The sequence below is a fragment of the Mobula hypostoma genome, chromosome 31 (assembly GCF_963921235.1).
Source record: "Mobula hypostoma chromosome 31, sMobHyp1.1, whole genome shotgun sequence".
In the NCBI taxonomy this organism is placed as follows: domain Eukaryota; kingdom Metazoa; phylum Chordata; class Chondrichthyes; order Myliobatiformes; family Myliobatidae; genus Mobula; species Mobula hypostoma.
The window spans coordinates 7,003,477-7,017,209 of record NC_086127.1 but is presented as its reverse complement, the minus strand read 5'-3'; the positions used below and the strand labels follow the sequence as shown (position 1 = coordinate 7,017,209).

General features: G+C 46.6%; 1 protein-coding gene across 4 annotated transcripts in view; it reads left to right on the top strand.

The window, feature by feature from the left end:
- The window catches only part of LOC134339991 (NACHT, LRR and PYD domains-containing protein 3-like), a 53,704-nt gene extending 45,208 nt beyond the window's left edge, over positions 1-8,496 (top strand). For all 4 annotated transcript variants that reach the window (XM_063036830.1, XM_063036833.1, XM_063036831.1 and 1 more), the window contains 4 exons: positions 1,981-3,715; positions 4,759-4,845; positions 5,003-5,170; positions 5,299-8,496. In XM_063036830.1, the coding sequence (XP_062892900.1) occupies positions 1,981-3,715; positions 4,759-4,845; positions 5,003-5,170; positions 5,299-5,386 (2,078 nt within the window). In that variant the 3' untranslated portion in view covers positions 5,387-8,496. The remainder of the gene's footprint in view (positions 1-1,980; positions 3,716-4,758; positions 4,846-5,002; positions 5,171-5,298) is intronic.
- The last annotated feature ends 5,237 nt before the right edge of the window (positions 8,497-13,733 follow it).

Genomic DNA, 13,733 nt, shown 5'->3' with positions numbered 1-13,733 from the left:
CCAAATTTCTACCTGGCATGTGAGAGTTGTTTGCGTATCAGTTGATCAGAATTTTGAGTCGACATTTTCCAAAGTGAAATCGAGACCGGGATGGCAACGTCCAGGGACTTTGGCGAGAGATGTTGTCAGATTATTCCAAAAGGGAAAGTTAAGGTTTCTGAAGCTGAAGTGAAACACTGAGTTGTGGAGAGTGAAGAAGTTTGTTAAAGAATCGAGTGTATATGGATCAGTTGCAGATGCATATGGGGAAATAGCAAATGGAGGTTAATCCAGAGAAGTGTGAGGTGTTGTGGTTCAGCAGGTCAAATGTATGGGGGAAGTATGGAATAAATGTCAGGACACTAACATCATTAATGTATAGAGGGATCTTGGTGTCCATGTCCGTAGCTCCGTGAATGTGGCAACAGAAGTAAATGAAGAAGACACGACCAGATAGTTCCCTTCATTGTGTGGAGCCATGTAAAAGTTCATTATGTTGCAGCCTTATAAAAGATTGGTTCAGCTGTACTTGAAGTATTGCTTGAATTCTGTCGTCGCATTACAAGAGAGAATGTGGACGCCTCAGAGAAGGTGCAGAAGAGTTGTACCAGGATGCTGCCAGCATTCGAAATCATCCTGATTTTCAAACGTTTGTTTCCATTTAAGTCACATATCTCCAGCATTAATTCTTCCCCTTCTCCATAGATGTTGCCAGATCTATTCAGTATTTCCAGTACATACTGTTTTGGAGACACGAACCCGCAGATATGCAATTTCAAATAATGTGCTGGAGGGACTCCGTGAGTTGTGCAGCATCTGGGGTGATAGTAGGGAGGAGATACTATCAATATTTAATGTAGAAACACAATCAGTCTGATTCCTCTTGCTGAGATGTTGGCATCGTATCCCTCTTCCGTATGCCGGTGCTGATGGACGTGCAGTAGTTATATTTTTTTTTTATTTGTATCAACGTGTGGGGTGGGTGGGGGCTGCAGCAGTGATTTTCCGACCTGTCTCTTTGACAGAAGCCTACCTACCATCGAGGACATATATGCGGAAAAGGGACAATGACACCATGAAGGATCCCAGCTAACTTGCTCATGGGCTGTTTGCTGCGCTCCCGTGAGGAGACAATGCACTATCCACAGCAGGGTCCCCAGACTCAAAATCAGCTAGTTTCCTCAAACAGCAACACTGATCCGCACCTTCCACAAATAAGCCACCCGTAACAACTAACAACTCCCACCACCAGCACTACTTTAAAATTTTCTGTCAGGACCACCTGAAGTCACAGTTATTCCTGTATCTTAAGTGTTTACACGTTTTATGTTTTTCTTTAATTGCCTTCTTTATGATATTGAGTCTTTTGTGCTAACAATTACGTCCTTCTGCTTTACACTTGTGTGCACCTTGAATCTTGATTCTGCTGAATATTTCCAGCACGTTCCCTTTAGGAGACACGAGATTGCAGATCTGAAGTCTCAAACCATCTGCTGGGGGAGCACAGAGACTTGGGCAACATCTGTGGTAATGGCAGTGGGGTGGGGGGCAAGGGAGGATTTGTCTGTGTCTGTGTCAAAATGCTGACTGTCTCAGTCTGCCTACCGAGACATTGACAATTCTTCCTCCACCCCTGCTCCCAGCACACTTGCTGATCAACAAAGCCATTTTTTTGTTTTTAAATTATAATCAGTGATGCTCACTGCCACTTTCTCTCTCTCCATAGGCCACTTCGACACTGGGGTTTTCAAAGTTTCTTCCAAAAGAACAATGTTAGCTGTAGCAGTAGCGGGGGCGTGTCTCGTATGGGACACAGTTAAAATCTCAGGGGCTTGTGTTTATCTGGGCTATGTCTCTCTGTCCAATAAGGGGCCTGTTAACCAAATTTATTGTACTGTATGGACATCCTCTGATAGATTAAATTAAGACAATAATTCTTGTGCACGAAGTTCTGATTTGAGGCATTTAATAGTTTGACAATTTTCTCTGTTCCCATGGAAGATGTTCAAAAGAAACACAGGGAGACTCTGCGGGCGCAAACTGAAACACTGAGAGTGAACACGATCCTGGGCGAGAAGGTGAAGGTTTTCCAGCTGGTTGATCGATACGCTGAGCTCACGGTCATTTCCACAGTTCGAGATCGGAGACTGGTGGAACATGAGCTGCTGGCAAGAGGCAGAGACCACGAGGGGAGGAGAGAGAAACATCTCCACAGGGAGCTGGAAAGAATCCGGGCTGATCAGTTGTTCCAGAGCAGCTTTTCCCACAGTAAATCTAAATCTGGGAGTTCGGCAGCAGTGGCCGGAGCCCCAGCGATCGGGAAAACAACAATGGTACAAAAGATTGTTTATGACTGGGCCACGGGGAAAATATACCAACAATTCCAATTTGTCTTCAGTTTCAAATTCCGCGATTTAAACTCAATCAACTGTAGAATAAACCTGAGGGAACTGATTCTGGATCAGTATCCTTACTTCGGGAAGTTACTGACAGAGGTCTGGAAGAACCCAGAGGGATTGCTGTTTATATTTGATGGTTTGGATGAATTCAAGCACAAAATCGATTTTGCTGACAGTCAGAGAGACACAGAACCCAAGCACCAGTGCCCAGATCCTGAGTGGTGGTGTGAAGTGTCTGACATTGTGTACAATTTAATCCAGCACAAGCTACTCCCAGGGTGTTCAGTGCTGGTGACCACCCGTCCCACTGCGTTACATTTATTGGAAAAGGCGAAGATCAGTCTGCGGGCTGAAATCCTGGGATTTGTTGGCGAGGAACTGAAGAAATATTTCGTCAGGCATTTTGTAGATCAGTCGGTGGCGATAGCTGTTTTCAAAGACGTTGAGGAGAACGAAATTCTGTACACCATGAGCCACAACCCCTCCTACTGCTGGATCCTTGCTCTGGCACTGGGTCCCTTCTTCACCAAAAAAGATAGACACCGGCAGCGAGTTCCCACGACCATCACCCAAATCTATTCCTACTATATTTACAACATCCTGAAAAACCACGGCCGTGAGATTGAGAGCCCACGTGATGTGTTACACAGGGTTGGTCAGATGGCGTTCAGAGGACTGTGTGATAAGCAGATTATATTTACAGGTGGAGATTTGATAAACTACAATCTACAGCCTTCCCAGTTCCTGTCCGGGTTTCTGATGGAGCTTTTGGAAAGAGAGGATTCTGACGGCTGTGTGGTGTACACATTCCCACACCCCACCGTCCAAGAGTTTGTAGCTGCACTCGCACATTTCCTGACTCCACATACCAAGGATAGCCTGGGATTGCTTATTGAAGCCCACAGCATGACGGATGGACGATTTGAGGTATTTCTCCGTTTTGTTGCTGGTCTTTCCTCACCCACGACAGCTCGGGTCCTGGAGGAGTTTCTGGGTCCACTTCCTCATCAAACAACCTGCCGGGTGATTGACTGGGTGAAGAGCGAGATTGAATGCCAGACTGGAAACACTACGAGCAAAATAAATAAAAGAAGCCTCCTGAACGCCTTGAACTACCTGTCTGAGTCTCAGAATCGCGGACTAGCCCAAGCCACACTGGAATCTGTAAAAACACTTTCATTCATTGGACTGACACTGACCCCAATTGACTGTGCGATCCTGTCTCATGCCATCGGACTCTGCGATACAATAAACCACCTTGACCTCTGGAACTGCCACATTCAGTGTAAGGGACTGGAGCGGCTGTTGCCCGGGCTGCACAAGTGCAAGGATCTGAGGTAAGGTGATTTACCAATCACTCCGAACTGTAAAACTGGTCCGTTGTCTTGTTTGAATGTAATTTGAATTTGGGTAAAACTGTAGTAAATCAGATTGTGAAGAATTGTGACTAATGGCCAGCCGATCGGTCAGTAATTCCCCGAGGATGGGGTGATTCTGTAGTTCCCTGTGAAGGGATGGTGGAGATTTCATCAGATCAGTGAACACGGTCAGTGGTTTAATGGTAATAAATCACAGGAATGGCCGTGTTTCTCTCTGTCTGTGACAAGACCAGTGACAATGTTCTTTCTCACTGTTATTGGCACCCAGACCGATACTGACTGCAAGAGGTGTCTCGGATATTCATACTTTCTTCCTGCTGAGGAACAAGAGAGGTTCAGCGGAATGTCCCAGTGAGAGGGAGAGAACTACCTCTGTGAGAGTGCCCTTCCCTCGCCCTTCCCCTGGTGTGACTATCACCATCACTCCAACTGTGTGTCATTGCTTACTACCAGATACCTAGCCCCCCATATGGGCATCTCCTTCCTCGATTGTTGGCCTATTTCCACATCTCTCCGCTTTTGAGATCATATTCTATCATCGCCATACTCCTGTGGGATCTTTTACCCATTCCCCTTCTTACTGTTGAATCTCCCTTCTCCATTCCCCTCCTCCTGTGGGATGTCTCTTCCCATCTCTTTTCCTCTGGTGGAGGTCTCTTCCACCATAGTCCATCGACATTTTCCCACCCACAACTCCTCCTTACAGTGGGACTTTCACCTACCCTTCAACTCTGCGCCTCTGACACTCTCACATCAGGAACATTTGTCTAACTGTGGGAAAACGAGCCGGCCGATGGGTAGGTTACCGGGTAACACCAGCAACTATATGACTGACACACGGTGAATTCCCTGGATGGGATGGGTGAACAGCGAGGGACATTGAAGAGATGGGAACTCTGATCAGTGATTTACTGAAAGGTCTATTGTTTCCTGAGATATCCGAGTGAGAAAAATTCTCTCAGACCCACGACTTTGTTCATCAATTTGCCTCTTCTGTTTAGACTTGATTCGAATGACCTGGGAGTTTCAGGAGTGAAACTGATGTCTGCGGTTCTGAGAAATCCGGAGTGTAAAATACAGAAACTGGGGTAGGTACCAGACTGTGGGAGACTGTGTTTACATTTCTGACTGTCTGACACTGAACGTTATTATGATCAGTAATTGCGTTGCTGATAAACTCTGGGGATTTGTACCGTCTCCTGCCTCTGTGTCTTTCACTATCAATCTCTTTCTCTCTCTCTCCAGGCTGTGGAATGTAGGTCTCACAGATTCTGGTGTCGAGGATCTCGTCTCCGCTCTCAGTACAAACCAGTCAGTGGTAGTGCTGAACCTGGGATCAAACTCGTTCACAGACCGATCTGTCCCCGCTCTCCGCCATCTCATACTGACACTTCCGAGGCTGGAGTGGATCGTGTAAGTGGTTGTGTTAATGTTTTCTGCTGATATTTGTTTGTGCGTGTTGGTGAAACATTAACCCCAGTCCCCTGTTACTGACACAGTGTAATCTGTTTATTTGCTCTTTATTCTTCCATCTGTTTCAGGCTGTGGGCGAATCGGTTCAGTTGGACCGGAGAGGAGGAACTGAGGTCTTTGCGGGGACCCAGACCCGGTCTGAGAGTGACTGTGTGAGCAGCTGAATCTGTCAACATCCCCGCCCGCGTGTTGGGATATTTTGGCCGATTGCCCGCCCTAATGGACCAGATTGTAACGGACCCCGGCTTCAGCCGAGCGCTCGGTGACAGTTCCATATACGTAAATTCCCCCCTCCCCCCCCCCCCCCAGCGGCGCTGCTTCACTGGACGTCCAGGTCCCAGTGCTGCCCCCAGGGGGACCCTGGGGAATTACACAGACACGAAGAGTCCGGGGATGGGGCTCAGTCAGGGGCACCAGTGTCCCGGGCGGGATTATGCTGGGAGAGAATCCTTTTGCTCACTTTGTCGAGGACGGTACATTCTACAGTGTGTTCGATATAATTATATCGCAATGACCCTGGAACAGCAGCGATCTGGTTCTCTGCCCTGATTTTGTAATAATCGGTTCCCCGATCCAGAGTGACAGTGAGAAACGAGACTGATCATTCAACGAAAAACAACAGAAAATCTGCAGATCTGCAGAACCCTGCAGGCCTCTCCACGTTTCAAGCTCCCGCCCCGTGTGCTCTCATTGCGTTGCAGGCTCGAAGGGCCGAATGGCCTACTCCTGCACCTATTTTCTATGTTTCTATGTTTCTATACCCACCCCCAGTACACATCCTATAACTCTGCATTGTCTATCATCTCTTTGCCCATCTAAAAAACTCTTAACTGTCACTAATGTATTGGCCACAATCACCACTCTTGGTAGTGCATTCCCATCACCCACTACTGTCTATGTAACAGACCTGCACTTCACAGCTCCTTTGTAATTACCCATATCTCACCTTAAATATATCCCTTCTGTTATCTGATATTTCAACCCCGGGAAAATAGATACCGTCTATCTTCTATACCGATGTATCTAATAATCTTATAAAACTCTATCAGATCTCCTCTCGGCTTCTTCCACTACGGAGAAAATAATCTCAGTTCGTCCAAAATCAGTTATAATCCATCCTCTCTAATCCAGGCAGCATCCCGGTTAACGTCTTCTGCGTGTTCTACAAAGACTCGAGATTTTTCCTCTGATCCGGCCACCAGAGTTAAATGGATTACTCCAGGTGCCATCTCATTGGATCTTTGTAAAACGCTCCATGTTGGTATCTTTCCAAGAATATCACAAACTCTTATCTAGGAAAGCAGCTTCATGTGCAGCACCGTGTCAAACGACTTCCGAAAATCCAAGTAAACAACATCCACCGACTCTTTTTTTGTCTATACTGGCTGTTAATTCCTCAGAAATAATTGGAATAGATCTGAGAGGCAAAATTTCCTAAGGAAACAATGCAGTCTTTGGCTTATTTGATCATGTATCCCGAAACCTCACCCTCCGACATTTTCCCAACCATAAAGTTACACCAACTGGCTGATAATTTCCTATTTCCCCCCCCCCCCCCCTTCTTAAGGAGTAGAGTGACATCTGCAATTTTCTAGTCGTCAGGAGTCATTCTGGATTCAACTGTTTCCCAAAGGGCACTGTCAATGTCTCAGCAATACCTTTAGTTACTTTTTCAGAATTCTGAAGTATTTTGCATCCGGCCAGGTGCCTGATCTACCTTCAGACCTTTCAGCTTCTCAAGCACCTTCTCATTAGTGATGCCAACTCAGTTCTGCTCCCTAACACTCTTCCATTTCCGGTGGACTGCTGGTGTCTTCCCCAGAGACGACTGGCGCAAGATAGTTGTTGAAATCTCCCGCCATTTCCTTCTACGCCCCATTACGACCTCTCCTGCATCACATCCACAATAGCCTCTCTTTTCCTCTTTTTATCTCTGGGGAAGAAAAGGGTTTTCGTAAACTCAGACACTTGTGGGAGAGGAGAGGGTCTACGCTGTGAGGGGTGCGTTGAGCGAGAAGGGAGCGCTGAAGAGGGAGGGGTACAGAAAAGCGGGAGATGTAGGGCAGGTTCCATCTCATTGGCTCTTCCCTCAACCCTGGAATGTCTGCACAGCATAGATGCATACATCAGGATGTTCTTTATCTCAGCATTTAATATCACCATCTACTCAAAACTATTCAATAATCTCCAAGACCTTGGTCTCAGCGCCTGCCTGTTTAATTGGATCTGAGATTTCCTTATTTGCAGACCCCATTCAGTTCGGATTGGCAACAGCGTCTCCTCCACGATTTCCATCAGCACAGGTGCACAACAGGGCTCTGTGCTTAGCCCCCTGCTTTACTCGGTTTACACCTATGACTGTGTGGCTAAGCACAGCCGAAATTCCATATTCTCGTTTGCTGATGGAACCACTGTTGTGGGCCGAATCAAAGCTGGCGATGACTCAGCATATAGGAGAGAAATTGAAAATTTGCCGGAGAGGTGCCAGGAACCTCTCAGTCTATGTCACCAAACGTTGACTGAGTAAGTCAATGGAGAGGGTTAGGAACTTTTTATTCGTTGGTGTTAATATTTCAGGGGACCTGTCCTGAGCCCAGCACGCAGATGCAATTGTGACGAACGCACTGCAACTCCTCTATTTCCTGAAGATTCTGCGGGGGTTCGGCATAACATCTAAAACTTTCACAAACCTCTATGGATGTGCAATGGAGAGTGCATTGACTGGATGCATCACGGCCTGTTATGGAAACTACAATGTGTATAAACCGAATATCCTACGAAAGATAATGGATTCGGCCCAGTAGCTCACGGGTAAAGCCCAGCAGACCGTTGAACACATCTACCTGAAATGCTCTTGCACGAAAGAAGCATCCATACTCAAAGATCTTCAACAACCAGCCGAGACTGTTTTGTCGCTGTTGACAGCAAACAGAAGTTACAAGAGCCTCAAGACACGGACCAACAGGTTCAAGAACAGCTACCACCCCACAGCCATAGGGGTCTTGCATAGAGGGGTTAACTATTCTTACTTGTTCATCCATTGAGATAATCCCACAATCTCACTTTAAGGACGTTTCAGTTTGTTATTTCATATTCTGATTATGTATTAATGCACATTTTTTTTTGTGTTCTGCACTCTGGTTGATGGTTCATTGATCTTGCTGTAGTAACTATAACATCGATTTACTGAGAATGTCCACAGGAAATGAATCTCAGGATTGTATATGGTGACATATAAGTACTTTGATAATAAAGTTTACTTTGATCGCTAAGAGGGTGGGACTGAGATACATTGGCTTTGTATAGATGTCCCTCTGGCAGAGAGAGAGAGAGAGAGACGGGGGGGGAGAGAGAGAGAGAGAGAGAGAGAGAGAGAGGAGAGAGGGAGGGAGGGAGGGAGGGAGGGAGAAGGGGACAGAGAGAGAGAGGGGAGAGAGAGAGAGAGAGGGGGAGAGAGAGAGAGAGAGAGAGAGAGAGAGAGAGGGGAGGGAGGGAGGGAGGGAGAAGGGGGCAGAGAGAGAGAGGGGATGGTTATTGCACGCATATCCCTCTGAGAGAGAGAAAAGCTGATACTTCAGCTTCATGGAAATTCCCCTGACAGAATGGGACCGAGAGACTCAGGTCAATGTATAGATATTCCACCGACAGACTGGGACTGAGAGATACCGGTCAGTGTAAGGATATGCCTCTGAAGAGGGGGACTGAAAGATGTTGGTAAGCATGAAGATATTCTCGAGTGAGATGGACGATAAGACTCTGAGTCAGAGTGGCTGAAAGAGTCCGGCTAGTTTATAGATCACCTCCGAGAGAAAGCGAGAGACTGAAAGACACTGACCGGCGTACTGATATCCGCCGAGATAGAGGGAGTGGAAGACGATGGTCAGTGTACTGAAATACCCCGAGCGACAGGGACTCAGAATCACTGTTATCTCCGAGAAAGAGTGACTGAGCGAAACCTGTCAGTGAACAGAGGAGAGATAGTAAGAAAGACGGAGACAGGGGGAGGGAGAGGAGAGAAAGCGAGCGAGAGGAGACAGTACAGAATGAGAGGTGAGAGGGAGAGAGGGGGAGAGGAGATGGGAGGAGAGGAGAAAGAGAGAGAGAGAGAGAGAGAGAGAGAGAGAGAGAGAGAGGTGGGGGAACAGGTCAGCAGGATGAGAGGTGCCTTGATTGAAATGTACAAGATGACAAGAGGCGTACACAGAATGGACAACCAGGCTTGGAAATGGCAAATAGGGGAGGACGGCATTTAAAGGTGATTGGATAGTTGTTTTTCACGCAGAGCGTGGAACGTCCGTGGAATGTGCTACGGGTGGTGATAGAGACTAATAGAAGACGGACGTTTCCTAGATATGCACATGGATGACAGGAAACTGAGGACTTTGTGGGAGAAAAGGGTGAAATTGATCTTGGAGTAGATTAAACTTTCGGCATAACATCATAGGGCCTGTAATGTCTGATTCTGATTTTGATCCCGACTGACTCCTGCTCCCGTTACTAATGCTCATATGTTATGAAAGGCACCCTCACCCCAGATGAACTTATACCTCCGGCTCCTGAGCTCCGTTTGCCCCCAAACACTCCCCTACCATCACCATAGAACGTTTTTCCCCTCATGAGGCGAATAGCTGTCTGCGGGAGAAAAGGAGAGGGGGCGTGTTACTTATCTCACTTTGTACCACTGTACCTGAGAGAGGATGAGTGAGAAAGAGACGGCGACAGATAGAGATAGGGAGGAGTGAGGCAGAGAAATGTACCGAGAGATAAGAGGGGTGTAATATTGAATGGGGAAGATATCAAGAAAGTAAAACATTGACATGCAGGGAGATAGAGAGACACCAAGAGGGACAGGGAGATAGTGAGAGGGAAAAGGGGAAACGCCGAGAGGTAGAAAGACAGAGGAGCTCAGAAACATGTTTAAAGAGAGCGGGAGCTGAAGAAATATTTAGGAAGCAGAAATATCAAGAGTGAGTGAGATAGAGACACTGAGAAAGATATGTAGAGAACGACGGTGAGAGAGACACGGACAGACAGACCACTGATACACAAACCAAGGGGAAGGCAAAGACTACCATCAACTTGAACTGCCCCCACCCCTTCAGCTCATAGACTCTCGGAGACTCTCCACAACAACCCGCTCAATAGTCTTGGCAAAGATGGTAGAACTAGAGTCTGACTTGGGGGAAGTGAGAGAGAGTGAAAGAGATAGAATGAATGTTAAGCAAAATGAAAACTACCAATCGATCTTCTCCTTGGACAATGTAACTGCTATGACAACGACAGAGAGACACCAGTCAGTGTATAAATCTCCGGCTGGGAAAGAAAGAGACTGAGAGACACCAGTGAAAGTGTGGATTCATCCCTACGAGAGAGGGACTGAGAGAACCTGGTCAGTGTGCAGATCAATGTACAGATACCCCGCGGGGAGAACGAAAGTCTGGGAGACAAGGGTCAGTGTATGGAAATGCACTGAGAGAGAGGGATTGAGAGAGAATGGCCAGAGTACAGATCTTTCCTGAGAGAGAGTGAAGCATTGAGAGACACCGTTCAGTAAATGGATATACCCTCGGAGAGAGACTGAGAAACCCCAGTCAGGGTACAGATATCCATCTGAGAGAGAGAAAAGACCGTGAGACACCAGTCAGTGTAGTGAAATGCTGTGTGAGACAGAGAGACTGAAAGACAATGGTATGTTTATGGATATACCCCAAGGGTGTAGAGAGTTTGATTGTACGAGTATTTCTCCGAGAGAGAGGCTGAGAGGCACCGGAGAGAGGGACTAAGTCAACGTACTGATATCCCGCTGAGAGCGGGCTAAGAATCAAAGGTAACTGTACAGATCTCATTCTGTGAGAGGGGAACTGAGAGACATTGATCAGTATACAGATGTTACCCTGAGAGAGAGGGACTGAGAGACACCGTTCAGTGTACAGATATCCTCCTGAGAGAGAAGGACTGAGAGACACCGGTCAGTGTACAGACTTTCCCCTGAGAGAGAGAGACTGAGATACCAGTCAGTATACAGATATCCCCTGAGAGAGGGACTGAGAGACACTGGTCAGTGTACAGATATCCCTATGTGAGAGAGGGACTGAGAGACACCGGTCAGTGTACAGACTTTCCCCTGAGAGAGAGAGACTGAGATACCAGTCAGTATACAGATATCCCCCTGAGAGAGAGGGACTCAGTGACACTGGTTAGTATACAGGTATCCCCTGAGAGAGAGGGACTGAGAGACACTGGTCGGCCCCGACAGAGAGAGGGGGACTGAGTGACACTGTTCAATGTATAGGTCTCCCCTAAGTAAGAGGACAGAATCAGAATCCGTTTTAATATAAACGGCATATGTAGTGAAAACTGTTCACTGAGCGGCAGCAGTACAATGCAATACATAATACAGATAAAAGGTAAACCAGTCACAGTAAGTATATATCTGCGTATAAAGCAGTTAAATTAAAATCGTACAAAAACAGAAATAGTAAAATTGAGGTAGTGTTCATTGGTTCAATGTCCATTTAGGAATCGGATGGCAGAGGGGAAGAAGCTGTTGCCTAATCGCTGAGTGTGTGACTTCAGGCTTCAGTCTGATGGCAACCATGACAACAGGGCATGTCCTGGGTGCTGGGGGTCATTAATGATAGCTGTCGCCTTCCTGTGGCATCGCTCCTTGAAGACGTCCGTGATGGGGCTGAACCAATTTAGAATTCTCTGCAGCTTTTAACAATCCTATGCGGTAGCACCACCCTTCCCATCCCCATACCGGAGGGTGATGCGGCCAGTTAGAATGCACACCACTCTGCATCTGTAGAAGTTTGCGAGTGTCTTTGGTGACATAATAATTCTTCTCAAACTCCAAATGAAATATAGACGCTGTCGTGCTTTCTTTGCATCGGTGTGCATCGATATGTTGGGTCCAGGATATATCCTCAGAGATATTGATACTGGAGAGAAAGGCTGGGATATATCAGTCAGTATATGGATAAACGGTATCTAAGCTTGCTGATGACACTAAATTGAGTGGAAAAGCAAGTTGTACAGAGGATATGGAAAGTGTGCAGAGATATATAGATAGGGTCAGTGAGTGGGCAAGGGTTTGGAAGATGGAGCGCGATATTGATAAATGCAAGGTTATCCGCTTTGGTAGGGAAAATGGAAGATCATATTATTATTTAAAAAGTAAAAGATTGCATCATCAACTCTCTCTCTCTCTCTCTCTCTCTCTCTCTCTCTCTCTCTCTGTCTCTCTCTCTTTCTTCCATCTCCCACTCTGACATTCTCGCTATCTCTCACTCACTTCCATCTCTCGTTCTCTGTCTGGTCTGGAGCATATATATGTCTGGAATATACATATCCAACTCGCCCTCCACCCTCTCATGTTGTCTTCATCCCACCCAAAGGAACTCAGTATCAGAAAAAACACCGTGCGAGGGGTGTTGGTGAGGTTAAAGGCGAAGGCTCAGTAAATGATTGCACTAGAAGTAATGGGACAAAATTTATCTCTCGCTGTTGGTAGTAGGAAATCTCCGTCAGTGGTGCTGAGGTCGCAGCGACGTTGGATGATTAAAAGAAGGGGGCGTCAGAGGGCATATTTTCGTTCTCTCCGACAACACTCAGTAGGGTGTTGTTATGAGTTCCGTGCAGGGCATGGGTCTCTGAAGCGGATATGGTGCAGTTGGAATGAGAGGGTTCAAAGTGGCAGGTGGAATATCGTGTGAATAAATGTCGGCATCTACTTTGGAGCAGAGGGGAGTCATTATTGAATGAGTAGAAATCTGTTGGTGGTGATGTCCAGTTCTGAAGCTGTGCTCGAACCCTGGGGGAAAGAATCGCCGACTCACTGCACAGGTGGTGCCGGTTTATATTCCCTGGCAGCTTGACTACAGAAATTAGAAAGGTGTATTCTAATTGTGTGCGGCGTTTTGGCAAATGCCCCGCAGTATAGGTAGATAGATAGATAGATTGATTGATCAATGGACAATGGCTCAAAGGCTGAAGACAGAGATAATGTTTTCCCTGACTCACGGGATGTGAATCATAGATCGGCTCTGCCATCACCAGACAAACTCTGAATGAGATTTATTGTCATTGACTTATGACTTGATGTCTTGCTTTGTCGAACAGTACAGCTTGGGGACGAGAAGTCTGTAAATTGGAATAAATAATATTAACGTCAGACAGCATCTGTGGGAAGAGGAAATTCTGACACTTTAGATCCAGTGGATCGCCTCAAATAATTCACCTCATTTACAAATTTTGGAGTGACCACTTTCAGCTAGAAAGTGCTGGGGGTGCTGGAACCTAGAATGCGCTGCAGAGGGTGCTGGGTGCAACAGTGCGTGGATGAAGAGACCATCCCACTATCGAGACGAACATTCTGAAGTTGCGTCCTTCTAGTCAGATATTGGGTAATAAAATGGTTTCAGCGGGTCGAAACGTTTGCTTGTTGTACAGCCCTGTGAATGGTCCTTTTCCCATGGGAAATGCTGGGTAATGACTGATCCTA